The sequence below is a fragment of the Brienomyrus brachyistius genome, chromosome 18, assembly GCF_023856365.1.
Source record: "Brienomyrus brachyistius isolate T26 chromosome 18, BBRACH_0.4, whole genome shotgun sequence".
In the NCBI taxonomy this organism is placed as follows: Eukaryota; Metazoa; Chordata; class Actinopteri; order Osteoglossiformes; family Mormyridae; genus Brienomyrus; species Brienomyrus brachyistius.
The window spans coordinates 12,153,670-12,170,165 of NC_064550.1; the positions used below are offsets into that span (position 1 = coordinate 12,153,670).

The 16,496-nt window shown below is 46.4% G+C and overlaps 1 protein-coding gene and 1 long non-coding RNA gene across 51 annotated transcripts in view; one reads left to right on the forward strand and one right to left on the reverse strand.

Annotated features, from left to right (window-relative positions):
- The window catches only part of LOC125713111 (uncharacterized PE-PGRS family protein PE_PGRS54-like), a 33,223-nt gene extending 19,037 nt beyond the window's left edge, over nt 1-14,186 (reverse strand). For 11 of the 50 annotated variants that reach the window (XM_048983993.1, XM_048983963.1, XM_048983962.1 and 8 more), the window contains exons 1-33: nt 14,038-14,186; nt 12,008-12,091; nt 10,925-11,092; nt 10,769-10,795; nt 10,391-10,654; nt 10,235-10,261; nt 9,827-10,120; nt 9,670-9,696; nt 9,322-9,555; nt 9,166-9,192; nt 8,818-9,051; nt 8,662-8,688; nt 8,224-8,547; nt 8,068-8,094; nt 7,720-7,953; nt 7,564-7,590; nt 7,231-7,449; nt 7,075-7,101; nt 6,727-6,960; nt 6,571-6,597; nt 6,252-6,455; nt 6,096-6,122; nt 5,718-5,981; nt 5,562-5,588; nt 5,184-5,447; nt 5,025-5,051; nt 4,677-4,910; nt 4,521-4,547; nt 4,173-4,406; nt 4,017-4,043; nt 3,669-3,902; nt 209-277; nt 65-130 (exon numbers count right to left, since the gene is read on the reverse strand). In XM_048983993.1, the coding sequence (XP_048839950.1) occupies nt 65-130; nt 209-277; nt 3,669-3,902; nt 4,017-4,043; nt 4,173-4,406; nt 4,521-4,547; nt 4,677-4,910; nt 5,025-5,051; nt 5,184-5,447; nt 5,562-5,588; nt 5,718-5,981; nt 6,096-6,122; nt 6,252-6,455; nt 6,571-6,597; nt 6,727-6,960; nt 7,075-7,101; nt 7,231-7,449; nt 7,564-7,590; nt 7,720-7,953; nt 8,068-8,094; nt 8,224-8,547; nt 8,662-8,688; nt 8,818-9,051; nt 9,166-9,192; nt 9,322-9,555; nt 9,670-9,696; nt 9,827-10,120; nt 10,235-10,261; nt 10,391-10,654; nt 10,769-10,795; nt 10,925-11,092; nt 12,008-12,091; nt 14,038-14,104 (4,303 nt within the window). In that variant the 5' untranslated portion in view covers nt 14,105-14,186. The remainder of the gene's footprint in view (nt 1-64; nt 131-208; nt 278-3,668; nt 3,903-4,016; nt 4,044-4,172; nt 4,407-4,520; nt 4,548-4,676; nt 4,911-5,024; nt 5,052-5,183; nt 5,448-5,561; nt 5,589-5,717; nt 5,982-6,095; nt 6,123-6,251; nt 6,456-6,570; nt 6,598-6,726; nt 6,961-7,074; nt 7,102-7,230; nt 7,450-7,563; nt 7,591-7,719; nt 7,954-8,067; nt 8,095-8,223; nt 8,548-8,661; nt 8,689-8,817; nt 9,052-9,165; nt 9,193-9,321; nt 9,556-9,669; nt 9,697-9,826; nt 10,121-10,234; nt 10,262-10,390; nt 10,655-10,768; nt 10,796-10,924; nt 11,093-12,007; nt 12,092-14,037) is intronic. The other 39 variants (XM_048983955.1, XM_048983988.1, XM_048983983.1 and 36 more) reach the window with 39 other exon arrangements.
- Nucleotides 14,187-14,645: 459 nt separating this feature from the next.
- Nucleotides 14,646-15,379, forward strand: LOC125713459 (uncharacterized). The gene is made up of 2 exons (XR_007383601.1): nt 14,646-14,769; nt 15,009-15,379. It is a non-coding gene; the product is annotated as an uncharacterized LOC125713459 (long non-coding RNA).
- The last annotated feature ends 1,117 nt before the right edge of the window (nt 15,380-16,496 follow it).

The window sequence follows — 16,496 nt, forward strand, 5'->3', positions numbered from 1 at the left end:
TGGCAGGTATAATATAAATTAAGGAATTATAAAAGTCATCAAACAGGTTTCCTCTTTACCTTACCTGGTACTTTTGAGGCCTTCCCTCTGGTGCCCCCTACTGGCAGACCAGTTTGGGGAAAAACAGGAACTAGCAGGGAAAAATGATAAATGGCAATATGATACTGGTTTATCATTTGTTATTGCTGTATTATGTTAATTGTCTTACCTCCAGCTGCACCTGGCCCTGCTACTCCTCCTGGACCAACCCCTCCCAGTCCTGTTCCTCCAGCTCCACCTAGACACACATTGACGAAGCAACGTACACTATATTGACAATAGAAGTGGAACACCTGGCTATTACACCCACAGACCCTTTTATGACATCCCATTCTAAATCCATAGGCATCAATATGAAGTTGGTCTACGCTTTGCAGCTATAACAGCTGCCACACTTCTGGCAAGGCTTCTCACAAGATTCTGTAGGTATTTTTGCCCGTTCCAGAAGAGCATTTGTAATGTGAAGCAATGATGTTGGACATGAAGGCCTAGCTCTCAATCTCCATTCTAGTTCATCCCAATTGGAAGCATACAATTGTCTAAAATGTCTTGCTATACATATTAAGACATTTGAAGAATGTCTATGGGAATTTTTGCCTATTTCTATGCTTCTAACGTTGTGGCCTTCGGGGAAGGCCGATTTCTGTACCAGCATGATATTCCCTTGGCCTGCCCCAGTCGCATGGGTCACCAGCAATGAGTATTCGGCGAGCCAGATCAGCCTGAGGAAAATGCATCACATAGCCATAGTGCTTTAACTAATGCTCCCTTACAGTGCTGGTAGATGCCTCATTTGTGCCTCACTTGGGACTCCGTGAGCAACCGCTTATTTGATGCAGACTCAAACCAGATTCTGTGTCTCTTCTCGGAAAGGACACAGTACCAAAGTCCAGTCTTCATCTTAGGTCATTGGATAGCATCCATGTCTTTGAGCTATACAGCAAGACAGGGAGCACCAAGATTCTAATGGCTTATACCTTCTCCCCCTTACAAAGATTTCAGAAGTGCCACACACCCCATTCCAGTGACCTCATGACCACCCATGCTCTACAAATCCATCTACTGACTTCATAGGAAAAGTCACCAGAGACAAGAACGTCACTGCTAAGGTAAGCGAACATCTTAACGAGGTTGACACTCTCTCCGCAGACAGATGCACTGCTGATGGCTGTGCCCCAGAAGTCATTAAAGGCCTGGATCTTGGTTTCGATCCAGGACACTCACAAACCTAGACACTCAGATTCCTCATTCAGTCTCTCGAGAGCCCCAATCAGGGCCTTCATTGACTCCGCAAAGATTACAGCATCATTGACAGTCAAGATCAGTAAATCATTCCTCACAAACAGTTGCCTCACAGCTGCTGGATCCCACCACCCTGCCCAACATCCAGTCCATACAAGCACTGAACAATGTATAAACAAGAACACATCCCTAACAAACCCCAAAATCCACATAGAGGTTCTGCCTCCACTCTGCACAGCACTCACAGTATCAGTGTATAGACTAGCCATGATGTCCAGCAACTTTGGGAGATCCTGTGAAGATTCAGGATGTCCCACAGGGCAGCTTGATCAACTAAGTCAAATCAACAAAGGCTGCAAAGATGATGATATTTGCATTTGCGCTCAGTGAGAACCCTCTGTGCCATGATGCTATTGATAGTAGGCTTCTTACGAGTAAAACCAGACTGTTCCAATCACTGGTGGCAAGCAAGTGACTGCAGCTCCTGTTCAGGATGAACCCAGCAAGGACATTCCCTGGCACTGACAGCAGTATTATCACCCTGCGGTTGCCGCAAACCAGGCGATCACCCTACCCTTTCCAGATAGGGACAAGAATTCCCATTTCCGGGTCAGTTGGGATAATGCCTGTCTCCTAAATGGAAGCAAAGCTTGCTTGCAAGGTCAGGAGGACAGCCTTACCTCCAGCCTGGAGAAGTTCACCTCAAATGTCATAGATCCCTTAGGTTGTCCCTGCCTCCAGCTGGCTCACCACCTGTTCAATCTCTGTGAGATGGGGTGGTTCCCAGCTAATCGGAAGATGAGCCCCAAGAACCGCGGACCGAAAGATATCCAATGTCTTAGCCAGAAGATCAGCCTTAAACAGCTCCTCAAAGTAGCCAGTCTAGTGGGTCACACCTGCAGTGTCATCTGTAAGGACTATTCCATCACCTGCCCTGACTGCTATTCTCCGAGGAACAGATTCAGATGTGTGAAATGCTTCGATTCCAGGATGTGGGTCGCTTACCCACAGATGGTGTGTCACTTGCTCACAGATTCCTCTAACAAACACCTCCCTATCTGCCCTTAGTGCCTCCACATTTATCCTTCTCAGTTTCTGGTTCAGACGAGAGTTGCCATTAAGCGGTGCACTGTGCCTCCTCTTGTTAATATCCAGGGTGACCTGTGAGATGAAGCACATCCTTCTAAAAGCACTGATTACACCAACTCAGCCTTCAACAACCTTCAGAGTCTCATCATGGAAGGTCTCCCACATCACGTCAGAATCAGCAGTCGCACCCAAAGCTGCAAGTTCTTCACAGAAACTGCATGCAAACTCATTAGAAACAGCCTGATCTTGCAGTCTAGCCATGTCCTGCTTCATTCTCCTAGTAGGTGGTAGCTTACTGAACCTAAGATGAATCTCCAGACAAAAAGTCTGCAGAATTCACAAACTAGTCACTTTTGTAGATCCTGCAGTTGTGTAGGTCTTTCGCGGAACCACAAGTGTTGTAGTATCAAGTCCAACGATGCAGCTCTGCATGCTGTAACCAGGATCCAGTGACCCACGGACCCTGACATTTTACAAAGTCTAGGAACATGGAGTCACTTTCACCACAGTCACCAGACCTGTGGGGATCAACACAAACCTCACAGCAAGCCTTGTCAGTGCCAGTGGTCACATTGAAGTCAACCATGACCAGAGGAGTGTCCTGGGCACTGATCAACCACTGAGCAAAACTGTGAATAAAATGTTTCCCTCACTGGGATATCACCCACCGCAGACATGCTCACTAAAATTACCATCTAGAGGAGCCCATCTGCCACAGCAACAGCTACTCCCTGAGTATGGCAGCCATTAGAGGGACCAGACCAATAATAGTTATACCCATCTACAGAGATCTGGCTATTCCCTGGTGTGTGTACCTTAGAGTGTGCTGCCATTAAAATACAGAGGAAAGACATGTTTTTACCCAGATGGGCTGCTGCAAAATGAAGTCCTAAGTGCTGCCATGCAGCGAGCGACCCTCAGCAGTACACCAATTCCAACACCCAACAGGGTAGACCCCATTGGTTCCCCGCCAGTGTTAATACTCCCAAAGGCTTTCTCCCATTCATTTTATAATCCATGCAGCCTACCTGTGGGTGGCTGCAGCAGAGCAACTCCCATGGAGAGCAGAGAAGAATCCTGTCCACTACCTTGGAGATGTGTGAAGTTTTTGCTACTTCACCAGCTCCTATTTCACCTAATTCACCTAATCCACCAGGTATCACTCTCGCACGTACACCTTGGACCCAAATCCAATGACACAATGCTAAAAAACACACGCAAATCTCTATGATAGTTTTTTGCCTCATTACCTCTTTTTATCTTATTCTTTTTACTACCTCTATAATGAGCACATGTACCTGTCCCAAGTCCCAGGCCACCTAGACCACCAGCTCCAACTCCACCAGGAATCAGTCCACCAGGTCTAACTCCTCCTGGTCCTACTCCACCAGGCAGAAATCCACCAGTTCCTAGTCCACCAAGTCCGACACCAGCGGGTCCTACTCCACCAGGAAGTAGACCTCCAGGTCTTACTCCAGCAGGAAATAGACCTCCAGGTCCTACTCCACCAGGTACCAGTCCAGTACCTACACCTTGTGCCCCATATCAAATAACACAGATAAATGACAGGTAACACAAGGCACAATTAAAACTTTATGATAGACACTGAGAGAGGGGAAGAACTTAGGATTCAAGTAATAGCTCACCTGTCTTGCCAGGTTTACCACCAACCCCTGTAGGAAAAATCATCAGATTATCAGTGGTGATTACAATGCAGTGTCATTCTCTCACTGTCTCTCTGTAAATTTCTCAGTTATTCTTTCTCCTGAGTACTACCTAGTATTCATAATGAGCACATATACCTGTCCCAAGTCCCAGGCCACCTAGACCACCAGCTCCAACTCCACCAGGAATGACTCCACCAGGTCTAACTCCACCTGGTCCTACTCCACCAGGCAGAAGTCCACCAGTTCCTAGTCCACCAATTCCAACACCAGCTGGTCCTACTCCACCAGGAAGTAGACCGCCAGGTCCTACTCCAGCAGGAAATAGACCTCCAGGTCCTACTCCACCAGGTACCAGTCCAGTACCTACACCTTGTGCCCCATATCAAATGACACAGATAAATGACAGACAACATAAGGAAAAATTAAAACCTTATGATAGACGCTGAGTGAGGAGAAGAACTTAGGATTCAAGTAATAGCTCACCTATCTTGCCAGGTTTACCACCAACCCCTGTAGGAAAAATAATCAGATTATCAGTGGTGATTACAATGCAATGTAATTCTCTCACTGTCTCTCTGTAAATTTCTCAGATATTCTTTCTCCTGAGTACTACCTAATATTCATAATGAGTACACATACCTGTCCCAAGTCCCAGGCCAACTGGACCACCAGCTCCAACTCCACCTGGAATCACTCCACCAGGTCTAACTCCACCTGGTCCTACTCCACCAGGCAGAAGTCCACCAGTTCCTAGTCCACCAATTCCGACACCAGCTGGTCCTACTCCACCAGGAAGTAGACCTCCAGGTCCTACTCCACCAGGAAATAGACCTCCAGGTCCTACTCCACCAGGTACCAGTCCAGTACCTACACCTTGTGCCCCATATCAAATAACACGGATAAATGACAGGTAACACAAGGCACAATTAAAACTTTATGATAGACACTGAGAGAGGGGAAGAACTTAGGATTCAAGTAATAGTTCACCTGTCTTGCCAGGTTTACGACCAACCCCTGTAGGAAAAAAATCATCAGATTATCAGTGGTGATTACAATGCAGTGTCATTCTCTCACTGTCTCTCTGTAAATTTCTCAGTTATTCTTTTCTCCTGAGCACTACCTAGTATTCCTAATGAGCACATGTACCTGTCCCAAGTCCCAGGCCACCTAGACCACCAGCTCCAACTCCACCAGGAATCAGTCCACCAGGTCTAACTCCACCTGGTCCTACTCCACCAGGCAGAAGTCCACCAGTTCCTAGTCCACCAATTCCGACACCAGCTGGTCCTACTCCACCAGGAAGTAGACCTCCAGATCCTACTCCACCAGGAAGTAGACCTCCAGGTCCTACTCCAGCAGGAAATAGACCTCCAGGTCCTACTCCACCAGGTACCAGTCCAGTACCTACACCTTGTGCCCCATATCAAATGACACAAACAAATGACAGGTAACATGAGGCACAATTAAAACTTTTTGATAGTCTCTGAGAGAGCAGAAGAAATTTGGATTCAAGTAATAGCTCACCTGTCTTGCCAGGTTTACCACCAACCCCTGTAGGAAAAATCATCAGATTATCAGTGGTGATTACAATGCATTGTCATTCTCTCACTGTCTCTCTGTTAATTTCTCAGTTATTCTTTCTCCTGAGTACTACCTAGTATTCATAATGAGCACATATACCTGTCCCAAGTCCCAGGCCACCTAGACCACCAGTTCCAACTCCACCTGGAATCAGTCCACCAGGTCTAACTCCACCTGGTCCTACTCCACCAGGCTGTAATCCACCAGTTCCTAGTCCACCAATTCCGACACCAGCTGGTCCTACTCCACCAGGAAGTAGACCTCCAGGTCCTACTCCACCAGGAAGTAGACCTCCAGGTCCTACTCCAGCAGGAAATAGACCTCCAGGTCCTACTCCACCAGGTACCAGTCCAGTACCTACACCTTGTGCCCCATATCAAATGACACAGATAAATGACAGACAACATAAGGAAAAATTAAAACCTTATGATAGACGCTGAGTGAAGAGAAGAACTTAGGATGCAAGTAATAGCTCACCTATCTTGCCAGGTTTACCACCAACCCCTGTAGGAAAAATCATCAGATTATCAGTGGTGATTACAATGCAATGTCATTCTCTCACTGTCTCTCTGTAAATTTCTCAGTTATTCTTTCTCCTGAGTACTACCTAGTATTCATAATGAGTACACATACCTGTCCCAAGTCCCAGGCCAACTGGACCACCAGCTCCAACTCCACCTGGAATCACTCCACCAGGTCTAACTCCACCTGGTCCTACTCCACCAGGCAGAAGTCCACCAGTTCCTAGTCCACCAATTCCGACACCAGCTGGTCCTACTCCACCAGGAAGTAGACCTCCAGGTCCTACTCCACCAGGTACCAGCCCAGTACCTACACCTTGTGCCCCATATCAAATAACACAGATAAATGACAGGTAACACAAGGCACAATTAAAACTTTATGATAGACACTGAGAGAGGGTGAAGAACTTAGGATTCAAGTAATAGGTCACCTGTCTTGCCAGGTTTACCACCAACCCCTGTAGGAAAAATCATCAGATTATCAGTGGTGATTACAATGCAATGTCATTCTCTCACTGTCTCTCTGTAAATTTCTCAGTTATTCTTTCTCCTGAGAACTACCTAGTATTCATAATCAGCACATGTACCTGTCCCAAGTCCCAGGCCACCTAGACCACCAGCTCCAACTCCACCAGGAATGACTCCACCAGGTCTAACTCCACCTGGTCCTACTCCACCAGGCAGAAGTCCACCAGTTCCTAGTCCACCAATTCCGACACCAGCTGGTCCTACTCCACCAGGAAGTAGACCTCCAGGTCCTACTCCAGCAGGAAATAGACCTCCAGGTCCTACTCCACCAGGTACCAGTCCAGTACCTACACCTTGTGCCCCATATCAAATGACACAGATAAATGACAGACAACATAAGGAAATATTAAAGCCTTATGATAGACGCTGAGTGAGGAGAAGAACTTAGGATTCAAGTAATAGCTCACCTATCTTGCCAGGTTTACCACCAACCCCTGTAGGAAAAATCATCAGATTATCAGTGGTGATTACAATGCAATGTCATTCTCTCACTGTCACTCTGTAAATTTCTCAGTTATTCTTTCTCCTGAGTACTACCTAGTATTCATAATGAGCACATGTACCTGTCCCAAGTCCCAGGCCAACTGGACCACCAGCTCCAACTCCACCTGGAATCACTCCACCAGGTCTAACTCCACCTGGTCCTACTCCACCAGGCAGAAGTCCACCAATTCCGACACCAGCTGGTCCTACTCCACCAGGAAGTAGACCTCCATGTCCTACTCCACCAGGAAATAGACCTCCAGGTCCTACTCCACCAGGTACCAGTCCAGTACCTACACCTTGTGCCCCATATCAAATGACACAAACAAATGACAGATAGCATAAGGCATAATTAAAACTTTTTGATAGTTTCTGAGAGAGGAGAAGAACTTAGTTTTCAAGTAATAGCTCACCTGTCTTCCCAGGTTTACGACCAACCCCTATAGGAAAAATCATCAGATTTTCAGTGGTGATTACAATGCAGTGTCATTTGCTCACTGCCTCTCTGTAAATTTCTCAGTTATTCTTTCTCCTAAGTAATACCTAGTATTCATAATGAGCACATATACCTGTCCCAAGTCCCAGGCCACCTAGACCGCCAGCTCCAACTCCACCTGGGATCAGTCCACCAGGTCTAACTCCACCTGGTCCTACTCCACCAGGCAGAAGTCCACCAGTTCCTAGTCCACCAATTCCGACACCAGCTGGTCCTATTCCACCAGGAAGTAGACCTCCAGGTCCTACTCCACCAGGAAATAGACCTCCAGGTCTTACTCCACCAGGTACCAGTCCAGTACCTACACCTTGTGCCCCATATCAAATAACACAGATAAATGACAGGTAACACAATGCACAATTAAAACTTTATGATAGACACTGAGAGAGTGGAAGAACTTAGGATTCAAGTAATAGCTCACCTGTCTTGCCAAATTTACCACCAACCCCTGTAGGAAAAATCATCAGATTATCAGTGGTGATTACAATGCAGTGTCATTCTCTCACTGTCTCTCTGTAAATTTCTCAGTTATTCTTTCTCCTGAGTACTACCTAGTATTCATAATGAGCACATATACCTGTCCCAAGTCCCAGGCCACCTAGACCACCAGTTCCAACTCCACCTGGAATCAGTCCACCAGGTCTAACTCCACCTGGTCCTACTCCACCAGGCTGTAATCCACCAGTTCCTAGTCCACCAATTCCGACACCACCAGGTCCTACTCCACCAGGAAGTAGACCACCAGGTCCTACTCCACCAGGAAATAGACCTCCAGGACCTACTCCAGCAGGAAATAGACCTCCAGGTCCTACTCCAGCAGGAAATAGACCTCCAGGTCCTACTCCAGCAGGAAATAGACCTCCAGGTCCTACTCCACCAGGTACCAGTCCAGTACCTACACCTTGTGCCCCATATCAAATGACACAGATAAATGACAGACAACATAAGGAAAAATTAAAACCTTATGATAGACCCTGAGTGAAGAGAAGAACTTAGGATGCAAGTAATAGCTCACCTATCTTGCCAGGTTTACCACCAACCCCTGTAGGAAAAATCATCAGATTATCAGTGGTGATTACAATGCAGTGTCATTCTCTCACTGTCTCTCTGTAAATTTCTCAGTTATTCTTTCTCCTGAGTACTACCTAGTATTCATAATGAGCACATATACCTGTCCCAAGTCCCAGGCCACCTAGACCACCAGTTCCAACTCCACCTGGAATCAGTCCACCAGGTCTAACTCCACCTGGTCCTACTCCACCAGGCTGTAATCCACCAGTTCCTAGTCCACCAATTCCGACACCACCAGGTCCTACTCCACCAGGAAGTAGACCTCCAGGTCCTACTCCAGCAGGAAATAGACCTCCAGGTGCTACTCCACCAGGTACCAGTCCAGTACCTACACCTTGTGCCCCATATCAAATGACACAGATAAATGACAGACAACATAAGGAAAAATTTAAACCTCATGATAGACGCTGAGTGAGGAGAAGAACTTAGGATTCAAGTAATAGCTCACCTATCTTGCCAGGTTTACCACCAACCCCTGTAGGAAAAATCATCAGATTATCAGTGCTGATTACAATGCAATGTCATTCTCTCACTGTCTCTCTGTAAATTTCTCAGTTATTCTTTCTCCTGAGTACTACCTAGTATTCATAATGAGCACATGTACCTGTCCCAAGTCCCAGGCCACCTAGACCACCAGTTCCAACTCCACCTGGAATCAGTCCACCAGGTCTAACTCCACCTGGTCCTACTCCACCAGGCTGTAATCCACCAGTTCCTAGTCCACCAATTCCGACACCAGCTGGTCCTACTCCACCAGGAAGTAGACCTCCAGGTCCTACTCCAGCAGGAAATAGACCTCCAGGTCCTACTCCACCAGGTACCAGTCCAGTACCTACACCTTGTGCCCCATATCAAATAGCAGAAAGAAATGACAGATCACATAAGGCACAATTCAAACTTTTTGATAGTCTCTGAGAGAGGAGAAGAACTTTGGATTCAAGTTATAGCTCACCTGTCTTGCCAGGTTTACCACCAACCCCTGTAGGAAAGATCATCAGATTATCAGTGGTGATTACAATGCAGTGTCATTCTCTTTCTGTCTCTCTGTAAATTTCTCAGTTATTCTTTTCTCCTGAGCACTACCTAGTATTCCTAATGAGCACATGTACCTGTCCCAAGTCCCAGGCCACCTAGACCACCAGCTCCAACTCCACCAGGAATCAGTCCACCAGGTCTAACTCCACCTGGTCCTACTCCACCAGGCTGTAATCCACCAGTTCCTAATCCACCAATTCCGACACCAGCTGGTCCTACTCCACCAGGAAGTAGACCTCCAGGTCCTACTCCACCAGGAAGTAGACCTCCAGGTCCTACTCCACCAGGAAGTAGACCTCCAGGTCCTACTCCAGCAGGAAATAGACCTCCAGGTCCTACTCCACCAGGTACCAGTCCAGTACCTACACCTTGTGCCCCGTATCAAATGACACAAACAAATGACAGGTAACATGAGGCACAATTAAAACTTTTTGATAGATTCTGAGAGAGGAGAAAAACTTAGGATTCAAGTAATAGCTCACCTGTCTTGCCAGGTTTACCACCAACCCCTGTAGGAAAGATCATCAGATTATCAGTAGTGATTACAATGCAATGTCATTCTCTCACTGTCTCTCTGTAAATTTCTCAGTTATTCTTTCTCCTGAGTACTACCTAGTATTCATAATGTGCACATATACCTGTCCCAAGTCCCAGGCCACCTGGACCACCAGTTCCAACTCCACCTGGAATCAGTCCACCAGGTCTAAATCCACCTGGTCCTACTCCACCAGGCAGAAGTCCACCAGTTCCTATTCCACCAATTCCGACACCAGCTGGTCCTACTCCACCAGGAAGTAGACCTCCAGGTCCTACTCCAGCAGGAAATAGACCTCCAGGTCCTACTCCACCAGGAAATAGACCTCCAGGTCCTACTCCACCAGGTACCAGTCCAGTACCTACACCTTGTGCCCAATATCAAATGACACAAACAAATGACAGGTAACATGAGGCACAATTAAAACTTTTTGATAGTCTCTGAGAGAGGAGAAGAACTTTGGATTCAAGTAATAGCTCACCTGTCTTGCCAGGTTTACCACCAACCCCTGTAGGAAAGATCATCAGATTATCAGTGGTGATTACAATGCAGTGTCATTCTCTCACTGTCTCTCTGTAAATTTCTCAGTTATTCTTTCTCCTGAGTACTACCTAGTATTCATAATGAGTACACATACCTGTCCCAAATCCCAGGCCACCTAGACCACCAGCTGCAACTCCACCAGGAATCAGTCCACCTGGTCTAACTCCAGCTGGTCCTAATCCACCAGGCAGCAGTCCACCAGTTCCTACTCCACCAGTTCCCAAACCACCAGGTACCAGCCTAGTACCTAAACCTTGGGCCCCTTAACCAACGACACAACCAGAAGCATATGTTAATTTCCATTATTACCTCTGCGAGATATTTAATCTTAAGTACTTTCCAATCATCAGATCATTATTTGAACGATTATTGCTTAGAGTTTTGTTTGGTTGAGTTTTATTTCCTAAATCCTGTTTCAGGAGGCGGCATGGTGGTGCAGTGGTTAGCACTGTTGCCTCACACCTCTGGGACCCGGGTTCGAGTCTCCCCCTGGGTCACATGTGTTCAGTGTTTGCATGTTCTCCACATGTCGTCATGGGGTTTCCTCCATCCATGGGGTACTCCGGTTTCCCTCCGCAGTTCAAAGACATGCTGAGGCTGATTATAGTTACTAAATTGCATGTGAGTGAATGGTGTGTGAGTGTGCCCTGCGATGGGCTGGCCTCCCATCCTGGGTTGTTCCCTGCCTCGTGCCCATTGCTTACAGGATAGGCTCCGGACCCCCCACGACCCAGTAGGAGAAGTGGTTTGGAAAAAGGATGGATGGAAATTCTGTTTCATTCTCTTGCAAACTGCGTTGCATTGTCTATAACATTAGACAATATAGAACATTCAGTTGAGTCATCCAAATTGTCTTATTTCTTTTTCAGCTATTGCCTAAGCTGTGAGATTTTCAGTACACCATCTGTACTTCTTATCTAGTACAGAACCCCAAGTCTCTCCTAGAGGACAGGGTGTAGATGCGTTGGAAGGCGTGACTGTCAATCAAAAGGTACCTTAGATACAACATCTAAGCTATCTAAATGATTCTGCCTGTTGGCAGAAGTGCCCTGAACCTTGGACAGTCATGTAAACTGCATACACAATTCCGCCCATGACCCCGAACTTGTGCGGTTACAAGGCGGACCGCCGAGACACTTTGCAACGCATTGATTTCATGAGGAACTTGCTAACAGACCTGTGGCCAGTCCTCCAGCTCCCAACCCAAACGTTCCTGGTCTTGCTTCAGTTCCTACCCCAGCCCCAGTAGGCAAGTAGACCCCTGAAACACAATGCAAATAATGAAACTGATGACATGCACGAGTGTTTCACAATCCGGTGCTCAGGAACCTGCAGACAGTCCACTGTCTGATAGGGAGCTCTGTGGGAGCATCTGGGACTCCGTGAGGACCAGGTAAATTAAGAATCACTGTGATAAAAGTCAAGTGGAATCACATACTATTTAAACTCAAGGTAAGTACATGACTGGAACATCACGAAATTTCATCACTGTAACTGATTTACAATAGAAAAGAGCAACCATTTTATAAAGACCAGATAACTCATCTTTTATTCACGCTCATGCATTGCAGGCAATCTAATAAATATACCTGGGCCACACATACATAAGCGTATTTATGCAAAGAAGCCAGATATACTGCATGTAATCCGACTGTTTTTCATGTCTGGGTTGCACATGCAAAAAGTTTGCACTGGGTTGGCAATAGTTTGTGAGAATGTAAAAAAGGGTCTCTTCTGCGCATCCATGCATTTTCTGGATCTGCTTATCCTCTTCAGGGCTATGGGGGGGTCTAGGGTCTATGGGCGCAAGCAGGAAACCCCAGGAAGGGGTGCCGGCCCATCGCAGGGCACACTCACACACCATTCACTCACACACCATTCACTCAAACACCATTCACTCACACATACACACCTACGGGCAATCTAGCAACTCCAATTAACCTCAGCATGTGTTTGGACAGCAGGGAGAAGCTTGAGCACTCAGAGGGAACCCCACAATTACATATGGAGAACATGCCAACTCCATACACATGGATACAGGATCAGCGGATCGCATGACAGTCAACGTCAATCCCCCAACCTTGGTCTTGGTTAAGGAACTTTGTGGGGACATTGTGGATTTAGTGAAACATGCTGCTTGGTCCCCTAGAGAAACAGGAACTGTGAGGCTTTAGATACGTTTGCTTTGCTTCATTCGAATATGTAAGTGAATTTCCCTAAAAACGAGAGCGGTGACCTCACACGCCAAACTGCTAAGCTGTCTGAGCTGTATAATTACTGACTGGCCAATGGGAAAACTATATCCTGCAAGTAACAAGCTCATCTGGCCAGTCAGAGCTGCGGAAGGATTTTGATTGAAGAAGAGAAAGGAAATATGTGCCTTTATACTTGGGACATTTGGATAATGGTCAAGCAGATCTAGATTACAAACTATATCTGTCATAGACAAGTGACATGACATCTGAGTACAGCAATGCATCGCTTAATGATGGGGATACATTCTGAGAAAAGCGATTACATCATGGTGTGAACATCATAGAGTGAACTTAAGTCTTACTGGACTCACAGCTTGGTCAATACAGCTAATGAAACAGCTCTTGCGTCTGACAGTACGGTTTAGGTGAGTTACAAATGAACAGCAGCTGTGGTATCATGCAGGAGGGTCCTGCATTTGAAACACTTTGTGACTGATTTTAAAAAGAAAATGGGCACGGTGTTTTGCAAAAGAAATGAATAACAAATAACGGAACATGTGCACTAATAAGTCATTCTCTCAGTAACGACTAATTAAAAAGGTACATATTAAAGCACATAGACAGGTAATTTGCTGCTCACGCTCAAAACGATGAACCTTGAGCTGTAGGTCTGCAGAACGAATTTGAGAAGACAGGTGGACAAACCACCAGTCACATTCTTCTAGCTCTTCAAGACCAGAAACATCCCTCAGAATTGCTGCAGAACAAATTGTGCTAACACATACGAAGAGCCAGAAAGGTTACACGAAAAGAGTAATGTTTCAGAATTATTTAGCGTTTGTTTCAGTCAATCCTGGATGATTTCCTGAGACTCAGTAGTTCCTGATTTAGTGTCCAGAGCACACCACTCACAAATCCTGCATTACCTCCTGTAGAGGTGCCCGACTGAGAAATTAAGGCCATGCAAACAGGAGTGCAGACACACACAGAGTACCACGCTGGGTTTCCTTACCTCCCTGAAATGTGGGTCTACACACAGCTAGCAGGACCAGCACGCCAGTCAGCAGCCACAGCGCCATCCCGCTCGGAAATGGCCAGACCAAGTCCCGCACTCAGTTTTATCCTTCCCCCCCCCCCCCGGTCAATTACCATGTGAAAAAACAACAGGGGCGATACTGGACACGACGTAATTAAGAGAGAGCGAGAGCTGTTAGTCCAGGAGATCACTGACTTCTTTAAAAAACACGCCACCATCTGGTGTTGCTTTTTTCGATTCTCATAACTCTTGCCAGCAATGCAGAGCTTTTTGGCACGATGGGAGGGGGAGACAGAGCCCCCCCCCATGCACAAACACTCCAAACACATAGCCCATCCCTCCAAGTGCGCACACATATACGCACCTCTCCATCAATTCAGCCATAAAGCCACACATACATATACACCCCAACACTCAAATAGCTATTGACTCCTCCAACCTTAAAACAAGACTCCCCCCCCCCCCCCCCCCCCCCGCCAGGATTATAACTTTCCAGGCCAGATAAGGTAATTCCTTTCCTCATTTTTAATGCCTGCCCGTTCGTCTGAAGTCATCAGAAAACCCGGTCAATGGTTTTCCCTGTGCTCTTCTCACATTACTCTGGCATCAAACTGAACACGAATCACTGAGACTGTGCAGAGCATCACACACCAAGGCGATGGACCACCTCCATGGGTACGCAGGCAAGCAGAGATGACAGGCAACAAGGTAGGGAGTTTAATCATTAGAAGTGAAGCATTTAGCACCTGGCTGTGGTAATGACTCTAACACTCCACTAAATCCCCTTAATGCCAAATCTCTGTGGGATGTAGAACCACAGAGGTAATTTTTAGATGTGTTTCTGTTATAGACATTAGTGAGGCTCTCTCCTGTAGATTTGCTCCCCCAAGCTCATTCATTTATTTATTACTTCCATTGCCACTCTGTCTCTCTGTCCCTTTCACCAGCTCCTAGTCACCGCTAAGACTGATGAACCTTGAATGCTTTACAATGGAAATTGCCTTCCTGCCCCCTTGCATTGTCAGGCAATGCCAAGTATGACCTACTTTAAGACATACGGCTCCAGGGGCCTGGCCTTGGCAAGCTCAGCAGGCGACGTGTATGTCATCTCATCATTACCATCATCTGGCGTTTGGACAGCCCCTGTCTCTCCCCTGTCCAAGGCCAGCTCACAAGGTCAATCAAGCATTTTAAGCCCACTCTATGAGATGCTGTGTACACTATCAGTCAAATGTTTCTGGAGATTTTCTACATGTGCATGTCGCTCATGTAACATTTACTGGATATTCTTTGCTGACAAATAAATTCACTGCATGTTCACCTGAGTACCTATATAAGCAAGAAAATGTCATATCTTTGATTCATCAAAGCAATCTCCTCTAGCAATTATAACAGCAGAGAAAATTCAACACATTCCTTTCTACAAGGTACATTGAACACTGCTCTGTCTCATGGGATGAAACAGTTAACTAGTGCATTTAAAGTTAAAGGACGGCCTAGAATTTGACTGCCATCACCAAACAACCAGTTACATATTCATTCCATGTTATAAAGGAAACATGTTTTATTTGACTTATCCATTCATCCATCCATCCATTTTCCAAACCGCTTATCCTACTTGGTCGCGGGGGGTCCGGAGCCTATCCCAGAAGCAATGGGCATGAGGCAGGGAACAACCCAGGATGGGGGGCCAGCCCATCGCAGGGCACACTCACACACCAATCACTCACGCATGCACACCTATGGGCAATTTAGCGACTCCAATTAGCCTGAGCATGTTTTTGGACTGTGGGGGGAAACCGGAGTACCCGGAGGAAACCCCACGACGACATGGGGAGAACATGCAAACTCCCAGGCGGAGACGTCATAAAAACATGCGGTGCGTAAAAACCTCTGACTGCTAGTATAAATGCAGAACGATTCTGAGCGTATATCAAATGCAGCCATGGACCTGCGTGCCTTTGCGGGAATATTTGCGTCCACTAGGGGGCATAGGAAGACACACCCTATTTTACCTGGGTTCACAGTAGAACGTGAGGACTAGTCTGAGCTGACGGTTATGTTCTTTGGCACAGAATTAAGAGCTTATACAGTAGGGAAAAATGTGAGCCTCATCACTTTCCACTTCTCGTTGACACACGATCCATTTCTAGAACCCATAATGAAAGCAGAGCTGGGAAACTATATTTGTGAAGGCTGGTGTGGCTCCCAGGATCTCCTCTAAGTCATTGTTTCTTCAGCCATGCTACACTAATGGCCAAAATTGTGGAAACACCTAGCATTTTTGCCATTACGCTTTAAAAATCACTACACGGATTTTGGCAGTAGTGTTTATAAACAATCGAAGAATGTTAGAAATATACATTCGACAATTAAATAAGTAACCAGAGCAACGGTCGAATAAAGTTGTGCAATCTCTAAAAACTGGAAGCGTT